General features: G+C 42.6%; 1 protein-coding gene and 1 pseudogene across 5 annotated transcripts in view; one reads left to right on the plus strand and one right to left on the minus strand.

Moving 5' to 3' along the window:
- Nucleotides 1–25434, plus strand: part of LOC134222682 (hemicentin-1) — a 740104-nt gene that overhangs the window by 517535 nt on the left and 197135 nt on the right. For 4 of the 5 annotated variants that reach the window (XM_062701842.1, XM_062701853.1, XM_062701852.1 and 1 more), the window contains one exon: nt 21734–21769. The exons of the other annotated variant lie outside the window; for it this stretch is intronic. In XM_062701842.1, coding sequence (XP_062557826.1) covers nt 21734–21769 — 36 coding nt within the window. The remainder of the gene's footprint in view (nt 1–21733; nt 21770–25434) is intronic. 5 annotated transcript variants of the gene reach the window in all.
- On the minus strand, nt 20139–20297 carry LOC134208437 (U4 spliceosomal RNA; annotated as a pseudogene).

Raw genomic sequence — 25434 nt, forward strand, 5'->3', positions numbered from 1 at the left:
GGTACGCTGTGGAGCAAATTCGAATTTTTGAACCACCCTAATAGATAGCCTTCAATAACCTCGGTAGAAAAATCACTGTTGCCGCCTTTTGATAAAATATTGACAAATCTGGTGGAACTTCGACGGAAATTTGCGGAGGTCAGAAAAAATAATGTATGTGTATATGCGAGTTAAGGTCACTCCTCACGGAATCCAAGTTTCAAAGTGCTCGCGTTTTCGGGGGCACACCACTCGATACGGAGGCGGCGCACAACTGTCATTTTTGTTGATTTAGCTTTGCTGCGTCGCAGCATGCGTGAAAAAATAAAAATGACAGTTCTGCGTTGCTTCCGTATCGAGTGGTGTGCCTCCGAAAACGCGAGCACTTTAAATCTTGGATTCTGTGAGGAGTGACCTTAAGTCAAACAAGCTTCATTTAGTTAAAGTAAACGCCATGTGATCAAATGGCATTTGGTCAAATTGTATATCACTTCATGTATCATTTTTTTTTTGTTTTCATTTGAGCTTGAGCTTGCTTGAGCTTGATTGACTGCTCGTAGTTGCTACTCCATTATGACCAGATCAGCTGTTCTTGCACAGGGAACCAACAGATGTTTGCTTGGGACTAGCACACATCTTCAATGTGCAAGTACTGGTGATCTCATTTGATAGGTCATACTGGCGCCTGCCACGTCAGAATGCAAGTCAATGTAGGGAAGGGGGAGGAAATGATGATGCAATCACTCGCCCACTGCAAGCCGAATATACCTCTGCACTTGCCACGAGTTCATGCGGAATTTGTTGGAATTTTTGGGTTAGGTTGGAGAGGCAGAGGTCCGTCTTGGTTAACGAGCTGCCAATGTGATAGATAGGAGAAGGTAACTGATGGAATTTCTAATTGGATGTAGGAAACGAGCTTTTTTTTATAGTTCATTTCCAATTCTAGCAGATTACTGTTTTTTTTTTTCCAAGTTCGTTTATTTGGTAGGCTCAGGCGTGTATAACACTTTACGGAGCCATGGTTCTTTGTGATATATACAATCAATATCATTTTATTGTGCAGTTAGTAAGAGAGGGATAGAAGCCAGCGTACTCGTGGTGACTCGAGGTTAGTTTACAATGTTTAAGGATGGACGGGGCTTAGGATTTGGGATCAGGAGATTTCAGCTTCTCATCCGGGCATTTGGCGTCAGGGACGATGTGGCGTGTCGTCGTGCTCGAGGAATGGTTCGACTGAGAGCATCTTCCGGATGGCCAGAGCTACGGAGCTCTACTGAACAGAAAGGCAGAGACTTAAAAAAAACTTTGAAGAAAGAGAAAAAAAATAACAAAATATGTATTAGATTTTGATGTCAGAAGAACAAAGAAAACCATAAATGGCCTGCATATAGACAACATCACGATCTCCCAAAACTCCTCGAACTTCCCTGAAGGGTTGTTTACCTCGGGCCACAAGGGTATCCAATAATTGCTCTCTGGAGGCGTCATTTTCCGAGCAGAACCAAACTACGTGATCGATGTCATCATAACCGGCACCGCACCTACATAAGTTGCTATCGACAAGATTTATTCTGTACAAATGTGCGTTTAGTGAATAGTGATTGGACATAAGTCTCGACATCACGCGAATGAAGCCTCGACTTATGTCCTCACCTCTGAACCACGCTCGCCCAGAAACTTTTGGAACTATGGAAAATAGCCACCGTCCAAGTTCGTTGTGTGTCCAATTTCTTTGCCAACTTTGAAGAGTACTCTGACGGACTAATGGGAAAAACTCGTTGCTCGAGTATTGTCTATCATAAACCTCACCTTCCTGTGCGCCCACCTTTGCCAGCGAGTCTGCCTTCTCATTGCCGTAGATTGAGCAGTGAGAAGGGACCCAAACAAAGGTAATCTTGAATGATCTTTCGACCAAAACACGCATCTGCTCTCTTATGTTTGTAAGAAAGTAAGATGCGTGCTTAACAGGATTCATCGACCGGAGTGCCTCGATAGAACTAAGACTATCCGAGAAGATGAAATAATGGTCTACGGGCTGATTTGAAATTGTCCCCAAAGCGAAGTTAATTGCTGCCAGCTCAGCAACATAAACCGAACACGGTTCCTGAAGTTTTCGGAAGGTGGTTGAAGTTACATTGAAAACACCGAAGCCAGTGGATCCGTTAATGCGAGAGCCATCAGTGAAATATCTGTTGTTGCAATCGACATGTTCATATTTTTCAGAAAAAATGGAGGGAATAGAAAGATTTCGAAGATGATCTGGTATTCCTTGAATAGCATGTTTCATGGACAGATCGTATTCAATTGAGAAACTGTCGTTGGTGAAGTCAACTCGAGGGGGAGTATAACATGGAAGGCAAAGATCTGACGATATGTAATTGAGATAAACTCTTAGGAATCTTGACCGATAAACCAGTTCAAGCATATTATCGAAGTTATCTAAGACAAGTGTGTTACTTGTTCCACATTTGATGAGTATTCTAAGTGAGAGCTCCCAGTAACGGTGCTTTAAAGGAGTGACTCCAGCAAGCACCTCCAGGCTCATGTTATGCGTTGAATGCATGCAGCCAAGGGCAATACGCAAACAACGATATTGAATTCGTTCCAATTTGATCAGATGGCAATCAGCTGCTGAGAGGAAGCAGAAAGAGCCGTACTCTAAAACAGAGAGAATAGTCGTTCTATAGAGTTTGATGAGGTCTTCCGGGTGAGCACCCCACCATGTTCCGGAGATAGAACGTAGAAAATGGACCCTTTTCCGGCATTTCTCTATCAAATACTCAAAATGGAGTTTCCAGGTACATTTGGAATCAAACACGACCCCAAGGTATTTAGAAGATAAAGATTGGTTGATGTCATCATTCAACAGTTTTAGTTTCAGTTGAGCAGGGTACCGCTTCCTAGTAAACACAACCAACTGAGTTTTTTGCGGTGAAAACTCGATCCCCAAATGTCTGGCCCAAACAGTCAGATTATCTAAGGTACTTTGCAATGGTCCTTGCAAGACAGCTGCATATGGACCTCTTAGAGAGACCACGGCATCATCTGCAAGTTGTCTGAGCGTGCATTGTCCTTCCAAACAATTGTCAATATCTTTAACATAGAAATTATAAAGCAAGGGACTTAAACATGAACCTTGGGGAAGGCCCATGTAACTAGTTCTGGAAGTTGTCAGAGTGCCGAGTTTGAAGTTCATTTGTTTTTCTGACAACAAATTGTACAAGAAATTATTTAAAATAACGGGTAATCCATTACTGTGCAGATTGTCTGACAGTACTTCTATGGAAACTGAATCAAAAGCGCCCTTAATATCCAAGAAAACTGAAGCCAATTGCTCCTTGTGCGCAAAGGCCAGCTGTATATCTGAAGAGAGCAACGCTAGACAATCGTTTGTTCCTTTACCTTTTCGAAATCCAAACTGAGTATTTGAGAGTAATGCATTTTGTTCGACCCAATGGTCGACTCTTGAAAGGATCATTTTCTCCAATAATTTTCTCATGCATGATAGCATGGCAATCGGTCGGTATGAATTATGATTAGACGCTGGTTTCCCAGGCTTTTGAATAGCTATTACTTTGACCTGTCGCCATTCAGGTGGCACAATGTTGTACTCCATGAAACAGTTGTACAGGTCAAGTAATCGTCTTTTTGCGATATCTGGGAGGTTTTTAAGAAGATTGAATTTGATGTTATCGCATCCCGGAGCAGAGTTATTCGATGAAAGAAGAGACATAGAAAGTTCCAGCATTGAGAATGGTCCACCCAAAGAACCGGGATCATTGACTGATTCTCGAAATAGCGGTTCTGCTGATACGGAATCTGGACAGACCTTTTTTGCGAAGTTGAATATCCATCGGTTGGAGTATTCTTCACTCTCATTGGTGAAAATGCGGTTCCGCATGTTGCGGGCCGTTTTCCAAAGTGTTGTCATTGAGGTTTCTCGTGATAGTCCCTCAACAAAACGTCGCCAGTAGCTACGTTTTTTCGCCTTGAGAAGATTTTTGAGTTTTCTTTCGAGCCTCAAATACTCTTCAAAAAGCTCGGACCTTCCGTGTTTACGGAAGGCCTTGAAGGCATCAGATTTCTCAGAATACAACTTAGTACATTCATCATCCCATCCAGGAGTGGCTGGTCTTCTTATGACAGATGTACTTGGAACGCGTCGTTTCTGAGCTTCTAGTGCGCTTTTTTGAATCAACTCAATAAGGAATCGATATTCATCCAAAGGTGGAAGAGTATCAGTTGATTCAATACCAATTTTTACCGCCGATGCAAATTTTTGCCAGTCAATGTTCTTCGTGAGATCGAAAGGAACATTAACTGGCTCAGATTGTTGATAGCCACTCTTAATTGTGGTGACTATCGGCATATGGTCACTACCATGGGGATCTTGAATTACCTTCCACGTGCAATCTAATGATAGTGAATTTGAACATAAAGACAGATCAATACGGCTTTGTTGACCATTTGGTCCTATTCGAGTTACTTCACCAGTGTTCAAAATATTCAAATTGAAATCGTCACACAAATCATAGAAAATAGGCGCTCTATAATCGTCATACGTTTCGCCCCATCCAATACCATGTGCGTTCATATCACCCAATATCAATACTGGAGATGATAGGAGGGAGACTGCGCTCCAAAAATGTCGACGATTAATAGAGGCATTTGGAGGAATGTACACTGAAGCTATGCAAAGATCTTTATTCTTCACATTTACTTGGTATGCGACGATTTCTAAGCCGGGAACAGTCGGAATGGGAATTCTGTAGAAGGAGTAGCATTTTTTGATCCCCAAAAGAACGCCACCATAATGATCATCCCGATCTTGGCGAATAATGTTAAAATCGTGGAAGTTGATTTCATCTTCAGAAGAAAGCCATGTTTCACAGAGCGCAAATATATCGCAATCGGAATTGCGGAATTGAACCCGTCTAATTTATTTTTCAGACTGTGACAGTTCCACTGCAGCACAGTGATTGTATCTTGTATGGCCGTATTATCCATCGAAAGATACAATTCCTGCAAGAAGGGGCCATGAAACAGTCAATTGCTTCAGATAACTTTCTACTGTTGGTATAAAGAGGTCAATGATTGGCCTCAATGAATTCGGAATATTGAACAAATTCAAAAAACGGTCCACAAGGTCCTTAAAGGAGATCAATCCTCGCGTGGACGGAATACTTTTCTAGAAGTGCGAATTTGTTTTTTCTTTCGTTGATTCTCTAGCCGGATGTTTCTTCGAAACATCGGATTTAAACAATGGCGGGAATGCCTTACTGCAACTAGGATCAAAAGAAGCAGTAGGGACAGATTGCTTCGGGATTTTAAATAAACCCCATTACCTTCAGATTTTGGCAAGCTTTTTATGGATGACTTTTGTTCTCTTACGGCGCGATCCCGGGGAAGACGGTTGCTTCCTCTTTTCGGGCACGTGTACCTCCGCAGAATCATCCATATCGGCTGCGTCAGAGTCCAATTCATCAATGGAGATGGAATCATAATAATCACTTACACGAACGGTGGCTGAAATAGCAGTCGATGCAGTGGCTGTGGCGGATGTGTCTTGCGACTTAACCATTTCCGCATACGACTGCTTGGAGCGCTGTACCAACGAGCGCTTCACTTTTTGGGTGCGCTTTTGTACACCGGGCATTCTTGCAAACCATGGGAGGATTCAACCCACAATAAGCACATTTTGTTGCTTGTTGTTGGCAGGACTCCTCCCGATGCCTTTCTGAACATTTGCCACAACGTGGTTTGTTGTCACAAAACTCGGCAGTGTGACCAAGTTGTTTGCAGTTGGTACAGTTAAATACCCTTGGCACAAAAAAAGACGCACCGGAAACAACATATTTTCTATATCGACATATTTTGGAAGCATCGAACCGGCGAACGTCACCCGAAGCGAGCCTGATTTGGAATAAACCTTTTACCATCTACCGTGGCTGCTGAATGCAATTCCTTGCAGTCCAGAATATCCACGGTAGATTGCAGGGCATTCTTTAGGCGACCTTTCCCTGCAAGCACATCCTTGCAAGTCAAGCTCGCTGCGTTGATTACGCCTTCTATCTCGACCTCCCGCGAGGGCACATAAACTAAATATTCAACATTGTACGCCCTGTCTTTCGCAATTTCATTCGCCACCTGGTATGTAGGTGCGGTGATGCGTAGTTTGTTTCTGTTGATTTGGTTGAATTCAAGCTTCGTAAAACGACGCGTCAAATCTCGTTTTATGCCCAGGAAATCTAGGCTCTTCACTTTCTGCCGAAAGTAAACAACCCAAGGCCCAGGCGAAGCCGCATGGTACAATCGTGTGCGTCCTGCATCTTTTGAAGGCACATTGCCTTCCATAGTATCTGCCTCCATTCTCACCCCGCAAGGTGGAAGAATGATTTTGCTTATGCTAACTTAAGACTAATAGCCAATCAGAAAAAAAACTTAAAAAAACTAATTTGATTTATTTTATCAGTCCCACTCCGAGCCAAGCAGATGGGAGAACAATAAAAACGTTTCTACTTATCTGCCTCTGCTGCTGTAGGTAGCAGCAGTAACAATAGCCTGCTTCACTGGCCTCGCCAGAAGCAGCTACTTCACTCGCCGACAGCGATCGCCTTGGATCCGTAGGTAGGAGCACACCACACAATAGCCTTTTCACTACCGAACACAATCCGCGATGAGACACAGCACACACGTCTGGCTCGTTCGAACTATCGGCACGGAATGAATAGCAGATTACTGTTAGAATACTCAAGTTGAAGGTATAGGAATAGTATTGGAAACGGTATGGAAAGTCCATTTCCAGTTTTAGCGATTGCTAGAACATGAGAAATAAAGAGAAAGATACAAAGTAGGAGAATGGAACGGACCTGGGATTGAACCCACGACCTCCTGCGTATGAGGCAGAAGCAGTAGCCATATGACTACCAAGCCCTCTTGTATCATTTTTTTTTGTTTTCATTTGAAGTAGAAAGTAGAAAGACCAAAACAGTTGTCTACAATGGATAATGATGTAAAGCAGGCAGTACAAAAGTGTCTAATAGTATGAAGTAGTGCTCATCAAGAACCAACAGCCCCGAGAAAGCTGCCTGAAACCCTTGGAAGTATAAAAGGACGAATTTACTATCCGTGGTCATTGCCCACTGGAGAGTTTTTTTTTTCATTGCCCACAGGAGAGTCGCATATAGCTAATACAGATAAACCGTTCCACACCATATTAGCTTTTATTATATTAGCTATTATATTAGCTTTCTGTTCGAAACAAAAATGAGGAATTGCAGGACAATTGCATGGCCTACAAGAATTAGTCGAAGTGCCAGATTGCAGCCAGAGAAACAAAGCAGTTTAAAAAAAAGGAAGGATATCAGTTGCTACCCGAGCAAAGTCTGAAAACATAAAGAGAGCATATAGAAAACATCCATAGCCGTGCGGTAAGACGCGTGGCTACAAAGCAAGACCATGCTGAGGGTGGCTGGGTTCGATTCCCGGTGCCGGTCTAGGCAATTTTCGGATTGGAAATTGTCTCGACTTCCCTGGGCATAAAAGTATCATCGTGCTAGCCTCATGATATACGAATGCAAAAATGGTAACCTGGCTTAGAAACCTCGCAGTAAATACTTAACTGTGGAAGTGCTTAATGAACACTAAGCTGCGAGGCGACTCTGTCCACGTGTGGGGATGTAATGCCAATAAGAAGAAGAAGAAGAAGAAGAAGAAGATAGAAAACATATTTCATAGATATCAAATTGAAATCATAATTTGTTTTCAAATAAGAATCATCATGACTGATTACATATTTTGATCTCATTTTGCTGTTGATTTCTAAATTATATTATCTGACATCAAACTGTGCGCTTATTTTGTTATCGTAAGCAATAACAAAATTAGTTTTCGATTTGCTCTCATCGATAGCAGGAATAGTTTTCGATTTGATATCACAGTAAGATTTTTCTGCTGTAGATTTTGATCTTTTAATTGTTAAAACGACCAAAAGGATATCAACCTGAGTTATCAAAATTAGGCGATTCCACAACAACAAAATTAGTTATCGATTTGCTCTCAAGCTTTGCTCGGGTAACGCATTATCCAAACACATTTCCTACAACCTTAAGGGCTTCAAAAAGAAAAGCTACTAAAAGAAACTCTGAGCGGCATGAGAATAAAGCCTTGAAGAGTATCCGAAAGAATCCCTTAGGGGCTTCAAAAATCATTTAGAGGCGTCACACCAATTATGTTTGAGATGTTCATGAGCCTGACGACATTTGCTTTTTTTTTCCAATTTCGTTTATTTGGTAGGCTCAGGCGTGTATAACACTTTACGGAGCCATTGTTCTTTGTGATATATACAATCAATATCATTTTATTATACGGTTAGTAAGAGGGGGGTAGAAGCCAGCGTACTCGTGGTGACTCGAGGTTAGTTTACAATGTTTAAGGATGGACGGGGCTTAGGATTTGGGATCAGGAAATTTCAGCTTCTCATCCGGGCATTTGGCGTAAGTGACGATGTGGCGTGTCGTCGTGCTCGAGGAATGGTTCGACTGAGAGCATCTTCCGGATGGCCAGAGCTACGGAGCTCTACTGAACAGAAAGGCAGAGACTTAAAAAAAACTTTGAAGAAAGAGAAAAAAAATAACAAAATATGTATTAGATTTTGATGTCAGAAGAACAAAGAAAACCATAAATGGCCTGCATATAGACAACATCACGATCTCCCAAAACACCGCGAACTTCCCTGAAGGGTTGTTTACCTCGGGCCACAAGGGTATCCAATAATTGCTCTCTGGAGGCGTCATTTTCCGAGCAGGACCAAACTACGTGATCGATGTCATCATAACCGGCACCGCACCTACATAAGTTGCTATCGACAAGGTTTATTCTGTACAGATGTGCGTTTAGTGAATAGTGATTGGACATAAGCCTCGACATCGTGCGAATGAAGCCTCGACTTAAGTCCTCACCTCTGAACCACGCTCGCCCAGAAACTTTTGGAACTATGGAAAATAGCCACCGTCCAAGTTCGTTGTGTGTCCAATTTCTTTGCCAACTTTGAAGAGTACTCTGACGGACTAATGGGAAAAACTCGTTGCTCGAGTATTGTCTATCATAAACCTCACCTTCCTGTGCGCCCACCTTTGCCAGCGAGTCTGCCTTCTCGTTGCCGTAGATTGAGCAGTGAGATGGGACCCAAACAAAGGTAATCTTGAATGATCTTTCGACCAAAACACGCATCTGCTCTCTTATGTTTGAAAGAAAGTAAGATGCGTGCTTAACAGGTTTCATCGACCGGAGTGCCTCGATAGAACTAAGACTATCCGAGAAGATGAAATAATGGTCTACGGGCTGATTGGAAATTATCCCCAAAGCGAAGTTAATTGCTGCCAGCTCAGCAACATAAACCGAACACGGTTCCTGAAGTTTTCGGAAGGTGGTTGAAGTTACATTGAAAACACCGAAGCCAGTGGATCCGTTAATGCGAGAACCATCAGTGAAATATCTGCTGTTGCAATTGACATGTTCATATTTTTCAGAAAAAATGGAAGGAATAGAAATATTTCGAAGATGATCTGGTATTCCTTGAATAGCATGTTTCATGGACAGATCGTATTCAATTGAGGAACTGTCGTTGGTGAAGTGAACTCGAGGTGGATTATAACACGGAAGACAAAGATCTGAAGAAATGTAGTTGAGATAGACTCTAAGGAATCTTGAACGACAAGTTAGTTCAAGCATATTATCGAAGTTATCTAGAACAAGTGTGTTACTTGTTCCACATTTGACGAGTATTCTAAGTGAGAGCTCCCAGTAACGGTGCTTTAAAGGAGTGACTCCAGCAAGCACCTCCAGGCTCATGTTATGCGTTGAATGCATGCAGCCAAGGGCAATACGCAAACAACGATACTGAATTCGTTCCAATTTGATCAGGTGGCAATCAGCTGCTGAGAGGAAGCAGAAAGAGCCATACTCTAAAACAGAGAGAATAGTCGTTCTATAAAGTTTGATGAGGTCTTCCGGGTGAGCACCCCACCAGGTTCCGGAGATAGAACGTAGAAAATGTATCCTTTTCCGGCATTTTTGTATCAAATACTCAAAATGGAGTTTCCAAGTACATTTAGAATCAAACACGACCCCAAGGTATTTAGAAGATAAAGATTGGTTGATGTCATCATTCAACAGTTTTAGTTTCAGTTGAGCTGGGTACCGCTTCCTAGTAAACACAACCAACTGAGTTTTTTGCGGTGAAAACTCGATCCCTAGATGTCTGGCCCAAACAGTCAGATTATCCAGGGTACTTTGCAATGGTCCTTGCAAGACAGCTGCACATGGACCTCTTAGAGAGACCACGGCATCATCTGCAAGTTGTCTGAGCGTGCATTGTCCTTCCAAACAATTGTCAATATCTTTAACATAGAAATTATAAAGCAAGGGACTTAAACATGATCCTTGGGGAAGGCCCATGTAGCTATTTCTGGAAGTTGTCAGAGTGCCGAGTGTGAAGTTCATTTGTTTTTCTGCCAACAAATTATACAAGAAATTGTTCAAAATAACGGGTAATCCACTACTGTGCAGATTGTCTGACAGTACTTCTATGGAAACTGAATCAAAAGCGCCCTTAATATCCAAGAATACTGAAGCCAATTGCTCCTTGTGCGCAAAGGCCAGCTGAATATCTGAAGAGAGCAACGCTAGACAATCGTTTGTTCCTTTACCTTTTCGAAAACCAAACTGAGTATTTGAGAGCAATGCATTTTCTTCGACATAATGGTCGACTCTTGAAAGGATCATTTTCTCTAATAACTTTCTCATGCATGATAGCATGGCAATCGGTCGGTATGAATTGTGATTAGAAGCTGGTTTCCCAGGCTTTTGAATAGCTATTACTTTGACCTGTCGCCATTCAGGTGGCACAATGTTGTACTCCATGAAACAGTTGTACAGGTCAAGTAATCGTCTTTTTGCGATATCTGGGAGGTTTTTAAGAAGATTGAATTTGATGTTATCGCATCCCGGAGCAGAGTTATTCGATGAAAGAAGAAACATAGAAAGTTCCAGCATTGTGAATGGTCCACCCAAAGAACCGGGATCAGTGACTGATTCTCGAAATAGCGGTTCTGCTGGTACGGAATCTGGGCAGACCTTTTTTGCGAAGTTGAATATCCATCGATTGGAGTATTCTTCACTCTCATTGGTGGAAATGCGGTTCCGCATGTTGCGAGCCGTTTTCCAAAGTGTTGTCATTGAGGTTTCTCGTGAAAGTCCTCGACAAAACGTCGCCAGTAGCTACGTTTTTTGCCTTGAGAAGATTTTTGAGTTTTCTTTCGAGCCTCAAATACTCTTCAAAGCTCTGACCTTCCGTGTTTACGGAAGGCCTTGAAGGCATCAGATTTCTCAGAATACAACTTAGTACATTCATCATCCCATCCAGGAGTGGCTGGTCTTCTTATGACAGATGTACTTGGAACGCTTCGTTTCTGAGCTTCTAGTGCGCTTTTTGAATCAACTCAATAAGGAATCGATATTCATCCAAAGGTGGAAGAGTATCAGTTGATTCAATACCAATTTCTACCGCCGATGCAAATTTTTGCCAGTCAATGTTCTTCGTGAGATCGAAAGGAACATTAACTGGCTCAGATTGTTGATAGCCACTCTTAATTGTGGTGACTATCGGCATATGGTCACTACCATGGGGATCTTGAATTACCTTCCACGTGCAATCTAATGATAGTGAATTTGAACATAAAGACAGATCAATACGGCTTTGTTGACCATTTGGTCCTATTCGAGTTACTTCACCAGTGTTCAAAATATTCAAATTGAAATCGTCACACAAATCATAGAAAATAGGCGCTCTATAATCGTCATACGTTTCGCCCCATCCAATACCATGTGCGTTCATATCACCCAATATCAATACTGGAGATGATAGGAGGAGACTGCGCTCCAAAATGTCGACGATTAATAGAGGCATTTGGAGGAATGTACACTGAAGCTATGCAAAGATCTTTATTCTTCACATTTACTTGGTATGCGACGATTTCTAAGCCGGGAACAGTCGGAATGGAATTCTGTAGAAGGAGTAGCATTTTGATCCCCAAAGAACGCCACCATAATGATCATTCCGATCTTGGCGAATAATGTTAAAATCGTGGAAGTTGATTTCATCTTCAGAAGAAAGCCATGTTTCACAGAGTGCAAATACATCGCAATCGGAATTGCGAATCAAAAACTTGAACACGTCTAATTTATTTTAAGACTATGACAGTTCCACTGCAGCACAGTGATTGTATCTTGGGTATTGGCCGTATTATCCATCGAAAGATACAATTCCTGCAAGAAGGGCCATGAAACAGTCAATTGCTTCAGATAACTTTCCACTGTTGGTATAAAAGGTCAATTATAGGCCTCAATGAATTCGGAATATTAAATAAATTCAAAAAACGGTCCACAAGGTCCTTAAAGGAGATCATTCCTCGCTTGGACGGAATACTTTTACTAGAAGTGCGAATTACTTTTTTTCTTTCGTTGATTCTCTTAGCCGGATGTTTCGGATTTTGGCAATGGCGGGAATGTCTTACTGCAACTAGGATCAAAAGAAGCAGTAGGAACAGGTTGCTTCGGGATTTTAAATAAACCCCCATTACCTTCAGATTTTGCCAAGCTTTTATGGATGATTTTTGTTCTCTTGCGGCGCGATCCCGGGGAAGACGGTTGCTTCCTCTTTTCGGGCACGTGTACCTCCGCAGGATCATCCATATCGGCTGCGTCAGAGTCCAATTCATCAATGGATATGGAATCATAATAATCACTTACACGAACGGTGGCTGAAATAGCAGTCGATGCAGTCGATGCAGTGCCTGTGGCGGATGTGTCTTGCGACTTAACCATTTCCGCATACGACTGCTTGGAGCGCTGTACCAACGAGCGCTTCACTTTTTGGGTGCGCTTTTTGTACACCGGGCATTCTTGCAAACCATGGGGAGGATTCAAACCACAATAAGCACATTTTGTTGCTTGTTGCTGGCAGGACTCCTCCCGATGCCTTTCAGAACATTTGCCACAACGTGGTTTGTTGTCACAAAACTCGGCAGTGTGACCAAGTTGTTTGCAGTTGGTACAATTAAATACCCTTGGCACAAAAAGACGCACCGGAAATAGCATGTTTTCAATATCAACATATTTTGGGAGCATCGAACCGGCGAACGTCACCCGAAGCGAACCTGACTTGGAATATACCTTCTTTCCATCTACCGTGGCTGCTGAATGCAATTCCTTGCAGTCCAGAATATCCACGGTAGACTCAATTGCATTCTTTAGGCGGCCTTTTCCCGCAAGTACATCCTTGCAAGTCAGGCTCGCTGCGTTGATCACACCTTCAATTTCGACCTCCCGCGAGGGGACATAAACCATATATTCAACATTGTACGCCCTGTCGCCAGCAATTTCATTCGCCACCTGGTATGTAGGTGCGGTGATGCGTAGTTTGTTCCTGTTGATCTGGCTAAAATCAAGCTTCGGAAAACGACGCGTCAAATCTCGTTTAATGCCGAGAAAATCTAGGCTTTTTACTTTCTGCCGAAAGTAAACAACCCAAGGCCCAGGCGAAGCCGCATGGTACAATCGAGTGCGCCCTCCATCTTTAGCAGGCACACTGCCTTCTCCAGTCTCCGCCTCCATTCTCACCCCGCAAGGTGGAAGGATAATTTTGCTTATACTAACTTAAAACTAATAGCAAAGTAGAAAAAAACTTAAAAAACTAATTTGATTAATTCTAAGCAGTCCCACTCTGTATCAAACAGAAGGGAGAACAATAAAAAGTTTTGCCACTTATCTGCCCCTGCTGCTGTAGGTAGCAGCAGTAACAATAGCCTGCTTCACTGGCGTCGCCAGAAGCAGCTACTTCACTCGCCGACAGTGATCGCCTTGGATCCGTAGGTAGCAGCACAACACAATAGCCTTTTCACTACCGAACACAATCCGCGATGAGACACAGCACACACGTCTGGCTCGTTCGAACTATCGGCACGGAATGACATTTGCTTTTATGAAAAATGTACTACTAAAGGATTGTTTTTTTAATAATATTTTTACATAATATAAGACACTTATTATGATGAAATTTACACTATTTTTATTTTGTTTGGAGGGTGAGAACATTTTAAACACCGTGGATGCCACCGAGTTACCACCAGTCCTAGGAGAAACAGAAAAAAAAAAGATTTGTAGCGCATCCCAAAAAAATTGAAACCCGAAATATGCTTGAGCGGCATTCTAATGGAGCCCTTAGAGGTTTTTGAAAGAATATTTAAGGGCCTTTGGAAATGGTGCTTCTAAAAGAAAGAGGCTTCGAAAAGGAACATTGAGTGGCTTCCGAAAGATGCCCTGAAAAGCTTCCGAAAAAAATCTTTTGATCGTCTGAAATTTACTTAGAGGGGCTTCCGAAGCGGAACTTACGAAGCATTCCAAAACAGGATTTACGGGCCTTTCGAAATAAGCGTGTAGGAGGTGGGGGATCCGGCTGTCGGAAGAAAGCTTCCTATGCAGCACACTTGCTATACGCGAGTTACTGTGAGCTGTGTACGACCAAATCCAGTCGTATATGGTTTGCTGCAAACAAATCGGTCTAAAATGTGCTACGCGGATTATATGCTCCCGAATAAAACCCTGAAGAGTTTTCTAATGAAGTCTTGAGAAGCTACCGCAAAAAAAGCCTTGAGAAACTTCTGAAAAAGCCTTGAAATACGACTTAGGAGGCTTCTGAAACAGGACTCACGTGACCTACGAAATAAGCCTGAGTGGTAATGTGGGCTTCTTGAGAAGCTAACGAAAGAAGCCTTGTTGGCTATTGAATGAAACCCTGAAGTGTTTTCTTAAGGCTTTCAATAGAAGCCCCGAAAGGCTTGAAAATATGCCTTGAGAGGCTTTCGGAAAAAAAAACCTTCAGATACATTCAAAAGTAGTCTTGAGGGGCTTCCGAAAGAACCCGAGAGCTGCTTCCAAAAGAAGCCAGGAGGGGCTTTCGAATATAGCATGAAAAGCTTCTGAAATATGCCTTGAGGGGCTTTCAAAAGAAGCCTTGAGATGGCTTTTGAAAGAAGATTCCGAAAAAGGGTAAGATGCTCTCGAAACAAGCCTTGAGAGGCTTTCCAAACATGTCATGAGAAGCTTCCAAAGAAGTGGTGAGAGGCATCTGGGACAATTCTTGAGGGGCTTTCGAAAAAAGACTTGACCAGACTACCAAGAGAAGCCTTCCCCAGTTACCTTTTTTTAATTTCAAGACGGTCTTCAAAACCTTCATTTGCTCTACAACACTTCTATAAAAGCTGTATAATATTCAAATGTTACTGTGGTTGAGAAGCTTCTGAATAAAGTCCAGAGGAGGTTTTGGAAGAAACTTCGAGATGCTTTTGCACTAAGCCTTTTGAGTCTTTTGAAGGACTTTCAAAAGAACCCTTGAGGGGCATCCGAAATAAAATTCGAAGGTGGTAGGCCATTTGGCCGATTGCCAGATGACCAAATGATATTTGTTCGAACGTGTCGTTTGGCCAAATGCCTTTTGGCCGAATATTTGCTTAGCTTAGCTTGATTAACTGCTCCCTTCGTGTTTGCTTGTCATTATAGACCAAGAAACAACAAATATGCATAGCTCCACAATTGAGTAGCCTTCTTGAGATTTAGAAACTATTCTTTTCAATCAAAGTTAATTGGCTGTATTCCAGGGCTTAACCCACCCAACTTGGACATTATTTACTATGTTCTGAAAACTCATATGTGAATATGTACATTTTGTGTAAGATATTGATTTGAAAAATGTATAGGAGGTAACCACTTTCCCTTCGATGTGACTCGAACCCACGACCCTCAGTACGCTAGACTGGTGCTTTAACCAACTAAGCTACGAAGGACCTCCGTCGGCCTTTGCAACCCAGTGGCTACTGAATGAGCTAGAGATTCCCATATTGGACGCATAGTCAAATCGCAATCCATTTCTCAAGCCAACACTTCCACATGTGTATGGTGCACGTTCACATTGGAGGAGCATGAGTATTTGGAATGTCTGGCGACTACACACATTCTTCATCAGCAACACAACCTTCCTTGATCAGTACAGTTGCTGATGAAGAACGACCACGTCTTCAAAGTCAATTTAGGATTAGGAAAGGAAGAGGAATCCCCTGCATCTCCGTAAGCACCACGGGGAAGGCATAGTCGATTAGATGAGAAGGATATATATAGAAAGCAATTTACTCACCCCACAAGCAGAACCAAGCATTTGGATGTTCGTGCGATCGTTCTGCGTCCGATAGAAAACGCGAGCAAATGCGCAATGATTGATTTACTTTCCGACCGACTGATTCACCCAAGCAGCACAATCGAAGCGAATTTAGTTACTGCGACTTGGATGTGACTGAATCTGGTCATATATAAGTTGTAGCAATTTTATTGAAACATTTGTGCTACTCGGGCATTTACTTTCCGACAGCACAAAACATAACTAATCACCAGGATCTCGCTAAAGCTCTGCGTCCGATTCGAAACACGTTTGATCGCGCACTAATTAATTTACTTTCCGACACCACAAAACAGAACTAACCAATCGGATCTAGCAAAAGTTGTGCGTCCGGTACGAAACACGTTTAATCGCGCACTAATTAACCCTCTAAAGCCCAAGACCGCCTTTAGACGGGGTGCTTTGGTTATTTTTCGTAATTTACCAATTTTCTTGATTAATGACTTGTGAGGGAAGTCAGATTTTTGCTTTTTTGGAAAAGATGTTCAATTATGGATACGGGGAATTGACTAATATCCCATCGTTATTGGCTGGTTATGGGACAACTTCTCGCAAGGGCAGCTGTATAATTGGTAATACGTCCGTGTACTTAGGGGCAGTACACTAATTACGTAAGCAATTTCTCTGGGTTGTTCAACCCCCCCCCCGTATAAGTTTTTACCCTCACAAATATTTTTTTATTTATATGAAACGTAAGAAAATGTCAAAGCCCCTTCTTCTTCATTGGCATTACATCCCCCACTGGGACATTGCCGCCTCGCAGCTCGTCCGAACATATGAAGAAATACCCTCAGACTGCAAGAAGTGCGAATTGTGAAGCTTAGGTGATTGTACACATCGTGACTGGCTATACAATGCCCGACTGAGCAAGTACATGAGATTGGTGCCTTGAGGCCTAAAGTGAGAAATGGGGAATGAGACATTTCTCACTTCTCATTTCACATAGCAAAAACAAAGACTGGAGTTGGAAGTTACAATTTAGGTATGAGAAATGAAAAAAAGTGAGATTTGGGAAGTAAGTAGTAAGAACGGAAAAGTGTTAAATAAGAAGTGCGAATTGATAAGCGGGAAGTGTGAAGATTCTTCCTTCTTCCTAATTGCTTTTTCTTCTTTCTACCTTTTTCTTTCTTTATTCTTTCTCTTCTTCCACATTCTTCCTTTTTTTTCCATATTTTCTCTTCCTTCTTTCTTCTTCCTCCTCCTAATTTTTTGCTTTTATTACTGTTTTCTTCTTCGTTTGTATTTCTTTCTTCCTCCTTCTCCTTTTTCCATTATTTTTTATGCTTTCTCCCTTCATACTTCTTTGTTCCTTTCACTTATTCCATCATTATTTTTTCTTATTCCTTTTTTTTCCAATTCTTTCTACTTATTATTTTATTCTTTTTTGTTCCCTCTGCCCTGCTCCTTTTTCGTTCATACTTCTTCCTTTTACTAATTTATTCATCATTTTTTTCTTCTTCTTTTTTGTTTTTTCCTTCTTCTTCTTCTTTCGTTATTTCTTCTTCCTTCTTTCTTATTTCTTCTTTTTTGTTTCTTATGTTTTCCTTTTTTCATCTTCTTTCTTATTTTTCGTTTTGTCTACTTCCTTTTTCCAATTTAATTCCTCTTTTCTCCTTCTTCTTCTCTCACTATTTATTTTTTTACTTCTTCTTTTCTTTTTTCTTCGTCATATTTATTCGTTCTTGTTTGCTTATTTATTCTTCATTCATCTTTCTTCCTTTTTCTTTCTATCTAACTTCTCACTTCCTTATTATCATTTCTCACTTCTCTTTATCGCTTGCTATTTCGCGCCACCTCACTATCACATATCCCTTCTCACTACTTGCTTTTTACTTATTTTTTCTTGCTACTCGTTGCTAACAACTTACTTATTGTTTATCTTTGTTAACGAGATTTTCGGCCCTTGGCCGGCTATACTACTTACTTCTTTTCAACTCTATGGTTTCTCGACTGTTAAATATATGTGATGGGATTTGGCTTTACAGTCTCAATTTTTTTCAAACAATAATGTTTTAACTGCCTGACGTTTGGGCTGTATTCAGCAGCCTTCTTACTGTTACTGTTTTCGTTGTTTTGTTACACTGTAATCTTGTGTCGTGTAGTCATTCATGTTTTCTATTTTGATTATCGTGGATTTTATCAAAAACTATTTACTAATTTCCCCCAGAAGAGGCTGCCGAACTCAGCCGAAACGTCGGACAGTTAAAACATTATGGTTTGAACAATTGTGAGACTGTAAAGCCGAATCCCGAACCTCTCACTTTTCTTTGCTTTCTTACCCTTTGGCACTGCAAATTGCACGCTTCGCGCATTTGAAATAAAAACAAATCTCAAGTATTCGGCCAAATAACCCTCAAGCGCCTTGAAAGTCTTCCGCAATAGGTTTTGGAAGCTTCTGTAATAAGTTTCCAAAAAGCCACGAGGGGTTTCCGGAAGAAGCGTTGAAAAGCTTCCGAGATAAGTCTTGAGAGGTTTTCGAGTGAAACCTTGATGGGCTCTGGAAATAACCCCTAAGTGGCTTCCGAAAGAAACCTTGATGGGCTTCAGAAATATGCCTTGCGAAGCTACTGAAAAAAGCTTTGTTGGGCTTCCGAAAGTAGCTTTCAGAGGCTTTCAAAATAAGCCTGAGAAGCTTTTAATAGAAGGCTAGAAGGGCTTCTAAAAGAACATTTGATGGTCTTCTACAACTACAAGAACCCTTGAGGGGCTTCCGGAATAAGCCTTGAAGGTATGGTTGGCTATTCAAAATAAACCTTTAGGGGCCAAAATAAACCTTGAGAGGCTTTTGCTAGTAGTCATGAAGAGCTTCTTCTTGAAGGCTTCTGAAAAAATTCTTGAAGGGATTTTGAAATAAACCTTAAGGGCCTTTCGGAAGAAGCCTTGATGGACTTTTAAAAAAGTCCTTGAGCAGCTTTCGGAAAAAAAGATGAAAAGCTTCCGAAAGAAGCCGTGAGAGTCTTTTGAAAAAGAGGTTTAAGGAGCTTCCGAAGGATACCCAGAGGGACTTCCAAAATAAACCTTGAGAAAGAAGTTTTCAGGGGCAACCGAAAGAAGCCATGATGGGGCTTTTGGAAGAAGCCTTGATGAACTTTTAAAATAATCCTCGTACAGTAGATACCAGTACGTAACAAGCGGCTTTGGAAAAAAAAACATTTGGGGCTTCCGAAAGAAACCTTGAGGGACTTCCAAAACAAACCTTGAGAGGCTAACGAAAGAAGCTTTGAGGGGCTACCGAAAGAAACCTCCGGGCTTTATAAATAAATCTTAAAGGGCTTTCGGAAGAAACCTTGATGGACTTCTGATAGAAAATTTGAGGGGCTCACAAAATATGAATTGAGTTTCTTGAAGGCTTCTAAAAAAATCCTTGAAAGGCTTTAGAAATAAACTTTGAGGGGCTTTCGAAAGAAGCCTTGATGGGCTTTTAAAATAATCCTTAACCGGATTTCGAAGAAAAACCATGAGGGGCTTCAAAAAAAGATGGTTAAGCAGAGACTATCGAGAGAAGCTTTGATGGGCTACCGAAAAAAAAACCCGGGGTTACGAAAAAGGCTTGAGAGGCTTATTAGAGAAGCTTTGAAGGGTTTCCGAATGAAGCCCTGAAGGATTTTTGAAAATAGCCTTGAGGGATTCGGCAATAACTCTTGAAGGGCTTCTTATAGAAACATTGAGAGGCTCACAAAATATAAATTGAGGGCGCTTCCGGAAGAAGCATTGGAGGGCTTTCGAAAGAAGTCTTGAGCGGTTGCTAATCAAGCCTTGAATGTCTAAGAAAAGCCTAAAGAGCTTGAATGCCTTCTGATATCATTTGTGAATGAAATTCCGATAGGTAACGAGCAAGGATAAAAATTGAAAGGGAACTTTGAGTAAACGACAACATTGTATTGATCGTTTGTTGTAATTGATTTCAAAAGATCAGGATCGATATTTGAGATAACTTTCGACAAAGATTCTGAATTGTTTAGTTTCAACTAGCAATAATCGCAGCTCGGTTATACCTCATTGCTTACGATATCGCCACCGCGACGAAGATTCTTAATTGTGGCAAGGAACTCAACAGATAACGATTATGTAGGACTAGTTATAAATTTTAATAAAATAAATATAATAAAATCAAAAAAAAAAAATCAAATTGCGATGGGTCAAAATAAGCATGAAACAAAAAGAGAGCCTAACTAGTTGCTTAATATGTCAAATTATTGTCGCAGATATAAAAAAAACTACTTTTCCCTTGTCATAAGACGAGTTTGTACAATCCTATTTAATTCCACCACTTAATTGTACCTTGCCAGATACGTATTTGGACCTCCACAGTAAGGTCGTCTTCAGTGTCTCGTACTTGACTCGACTTCAAGTGGAGTGGAATTAAATGGGATTGTACAAACACGTCTTATGACAAGTGAAGATATTCCACTAAAAAGCTCAAAATAATTTTCTTAACACACTACTTTTGTTAAAATTTTCGACAAAAACTGTGTTTGCTCCCCGCCCATTTTATACACTTTTATTTAAATTAAAGTCTTACTTACAAGTTCAAATTCTAGTAGCAATGCCGAGAAAAAAATCCTGTGGGCTAAAAAGACCAGGGCCAAACTGAATGAATCCTGAGAATGTGTTCTCTGCAAAACATGTTCTCATAGAAATCTCAATATTTTGTGAATTATGTTCAAATTATTTCCGTAAATTTTTCACAACCGGCATCCCTTGATGCGACTCAAATTGCCTCGTAGCGAAGCACGGTGTTCGCTACGATAATGATGACATTAGGTATGAAGTCGTTGGGAAAAAGATGGCCCCCATCGAATGCTCCCACTTCGCCCTTATACAATCACAGTTTACACATTTTCGTATAAGTGGAAAAGTTCCATCTCCAATCTTCTTTGAAACGCGCAGCCATCAAAACAGTGAAATAGGTTAATAAATTTCTGAATTCATAATTTATCTTCCGTTTCGGGCCCGGAGAAATCTCGCCGTTTAACGATCCGCCGATTTCGCGCTCGGTTGGTGGTCCCCCGGATCAATGCCTGGCGATGGTGTCGACATCCGACAACATTGTCGCATTCGGTGGCGGTGGCGTGAGTGTCGAGTTGACCTGCGGGTCGGAACGTTGTTTTACTTATTCATGGGAACGAGATCGTTTTAATTAATGATTCACATGGAAGCAATCATCATTATAAACCACTGGGCTTAGTGTTCCTACACAGTCAGCGTGAGAGGAGGGGAACGGCAAACGGTTTCCTCACACAACACATCACAACACAAACAGACACCAGAACCGTGTCGCTATCGTCGTCGTTGGCCAACGGATATTCGACACGAACCTTGAAACAACATAAACTCATCATTGATTCAGAGATTTTCCACACCTTCGCCCCCTACCCGTGCCAGCGTGTAAACTGGATCGCATCGGATGACAGATGTGTGCTAAAAATGTGCTTTCACTTTGCTCTTCTACTTTTTATTCTACAGGAAAATTCACACCCACCACTGCGACTGTAGATACCAGTACGTAACGAGCGGATTTGTGTGACAATCTAATGAATGTCGTTCTTTTGATACATGATATTTCTGTTTCTTTGTTGAACTTTGTGCATGTTTAGTTTTATCATAGGATATAATTGACAATAAATATGTTGCATGTTATTTACATAATACATTTTATATTTAGCCTAATTTATAAATCATCAAAGAGAAACTATTAACGAAGCGCTCAGGTTTCACAATGTTCTGAAGAATAAGCTCGTATAAACTGCACCGATAATGGAATGCAATGCACAAAATCGATATATGTATTTATTTTTGTTACCTGTTGCACTTTTACCTCTATTATTTTTACTCAATTAGATTATTATCCCAACAGACAGCAAGACTATAATTTAATCAATTTTAGCTGTTAAACATATTGAAGGATCTATTTGATGGCCTTTACCACAATGGAACAGGTGTCAAAAGTGAAAGAAACATAAATTCATCCAAATGACGAAGTAATAAATAATACGATGAGGGATACAGCCCCTTTGGAGTCATTCGTTTATAAATGTCGTAGGTACATGCTACATTTGCTACGTTTGTCCGAAAACAAAGTTGAGTGACTGTCAAATTTTATATGCGAACGTCAAAGTTCCAGATTTTCAAATACTGTGTCTTGTGTGTCTGTGTCTGCTATTTATATGCATCTACTTGTTTGGAGCCCAATATAAAAGTGGCTTTCCAGTAAACATGGATACAAAAACCAATCCTTAATTAAAACTTCAGGTCATTTTAGGCTGGGAGGCCAATTATGTCCTTAATCTAATCGCTAGAAATCAAGATGTTGATACTCAAATATGACCATTTTGTATGAAAAACAGCGCTGGTATTTTAACTATTTCCGGTGGTGTACACAACGAAACGCCGAAAAATGTGCCCATTACTCAGTTTTCCGCGAGCGGTAATGGCGACTAGCTTGCCTGCGGGCTAGTCTCTGGATTGACGTTTTTGGAGGTCAACTGCACCCACCGTTCCAAGCATTCTGACCAATGTGGCATAAAAGAAGGTGCTGATGAAAAAAATATAATCCTTCTTAAATGTATACCACATTGATCAAAATGCTCGGAACGGTGGGTGCAGTTAATCCCCACATACGTCAGACTAGCTCGCAGGCAAGCTGGATAGTTTTATCTGAATAATTAGGGTAAAATGCACAATCCGAATGGAATCCTGACTGGATTCCGGATGGAATCCTAGCCGGATTCCGGATGGAATCCTAGCCGGATTCCGGATGGAATCCTAGCCGGATTCCGGATGGAATCCTAGCCGGATTCCGGATGGAATCCTAGCCGGATTCCGGATGGAATCCTAGCCGGATTCCGGATGGAATCCTAGCCGGATTCCGGATGGAATCCTAGCCGGATTCCGGATGGAATCCTAGCCGGATTCCGGATGGAATCCTAGCCGGATTCCGGATGGAATCCTAGCCGGATTCCGGATAGAATCCTAGCCGGATTCCGGATAGAATCCTAGCCGGATTCCGGATGGAATCCTAGCCGGATTCCAGATGGAATCCTAGCCGGATTCCAGATGGAATCCTAGCCGGATTCCGGATGGAATCCTAGCCGGATTCCGGATGGAATCCTAGCCGGATTCCGGATGGAATCCTAGCCGGATTCCGGATGGAATCCTAGCCGGATTCCGGATGGAATCCTAGCCGGATTCCGGATGGAGTCCTAGCCGGATTCCGGATGGAATCCTAGCCGGATTCCGGATGGAATCCTAGCCGGATTCCGGATAGAATCCTAGCCGGTTCCGGATGGAATCCTAGTCGGTTTCCGGATGGAATCCTAGCCGGTTCCGGATGGAATCCTAGTCGGTTTCCGGATGGAATCCTAGCCGGTTTCCGGATGGAATCCTAGCCGGATTCAAGATGGAATCCTGGCCGGATCAGGAATCCGGTCAGGATTCCATCCGGAATCCGGTCAGGATTCCATCCGGAATCCGGTCAGAATTCAGTCCGGAATCCGGTCAGGATTCCATCCGGAATCCGGTCAGGATTCCATCCGGAATCCGGTCAGGATTCCATCCGGAATCCGGTCAGGATTCCATCCGGAATCCGGTCAGGATTCCATCCGGAATCCGGTCAGGATTCCATCCGGAATCCGGTCAGGATTCCATCCGGAATCCGGTCAGGATTCCATCCGGAATCCGGTCAGGATTCCATCCGGAATCCGGTCAGGATTCCATCCGGAATCCGGTCAGGATTCCATCCGGAATCCGGTCAGGATTCCATCCGGAATCCGGTCAGATTCCATCCGGAATCCGGTCAGGATTCCATCCGGAATCCGGTCAGGATTCCATCCGGAATCCGGTCAGGATTCCATCCGGAATCCGGTCAGGATTCCATCCGGAATCCGGTCAGATTCCATCCGGAATCCGGTCAGGATTCCATCCGGAATCCGGTCAGGATTCCATCCGGAATCCGGTCAGGATTCCATCCGGAATCCGGTCAGGATTCCATCCGGAATCCGGTCAGGATTCCATCCGGAATCCGGTCAGGATTCCATCCGGAATCCGGTCAGGATTCCATCCGGAATCCGGTCAGGATTCCATCCGGAATCCGGTCAGGATTCCATCCGGAATCCGGTCAGGATTCCATCCGGAATCCGGTCAGGATTCCATCCGGAATCCGGTCAGGATTCCATCCGGAATCCGGTCAGGATTCCATCCGGAATCCGGTCAGGATTCCATCCGGAATCCGGTCAGGATTCCATCCGAATCCGGTCAAGATTTCATCCGGAATCCGGTCAGGATTCCATCCGGAATCCGGTCAGGATTCCATCCGAATCCGGTCAGATTCCATCCGAATCCGGTCAGGATTCCATCCGGAATCCGGTCAGGATTCCATCCGGAATTCGGTCAGGATTCCATCCGGAATCCGGTCAGGATTCCATCCGGAATCCGGTCAGGATTCCATCCGGAATCCGGTCAGGATTCCATCCGGAATCCGGTCAGGATTCCATCCGGAATCCGGTCAGGATTCCATCCGGAATCCGGTCAGGATTCCATCCGGAATCCGGTCAGGATTCCATCCGGAATCCGGTCAGGATTCCATCCGGAATCCGGTCAGGATTCCATCCGGAATCCGGTCAGGATTCCATCCGGAATCCGGTCAGGATTCCATCCGGAACCCGGTCAGGATTCCATCCGGAATCCGGTCAGGATTCCATCCGGAATCCGGTCAGGATTCCATCCGGAATCCGGTCAGGATTCCATCCGGAATCCGGTCAGGATTCCATCCGGAATCCGGTCAGGATTCCATCCGGAATCCGGTCAGGATTCCATCCGGAATCCGGTCAGGATTCCATCCGGAATCCGGTCAGGATCCCATCCGGAATCCGGTCAGGATTCCATCCGGAATCCGGTCAGGATTCCATCCGGAATCCGGTCAGGATTCCATCCGGAATCCGGTCAGGATTCCATCCATAATCCGGTCAGGATTCCATCCATAATCCGGTCAGGATTCCATCCGGAATCCGGTCAGGATTCCATCCGGAATCCGGTCAGGATTCCATCCGGAATCCGGTCAGGAATCCGGTCAGGAATCCGGTCAGGATTCCATCCGGAATCCGGTCAGGATTCCATCCGGAATCCGGTCAGGATTCCATCCGGAATCCGGTCAGGATTCCATCCGGCCA

The sequence above is a fragment of the Armigeres subalbatus genome, chromosome 1 (assembly GCF_024139115.2).
Source record: "Armigeres subalbatus isolate Guangzhou_Male chromosome 1, GZ_Asu_2, whole genome shotgun sequence".
Taxonomy (NCBI): domain Eukaryota; kingdom Metazoa; phylum Arthropoda; class Insecta; order Diptera; family Culicidae; genus Armigeres; species Armigeres subalbatus.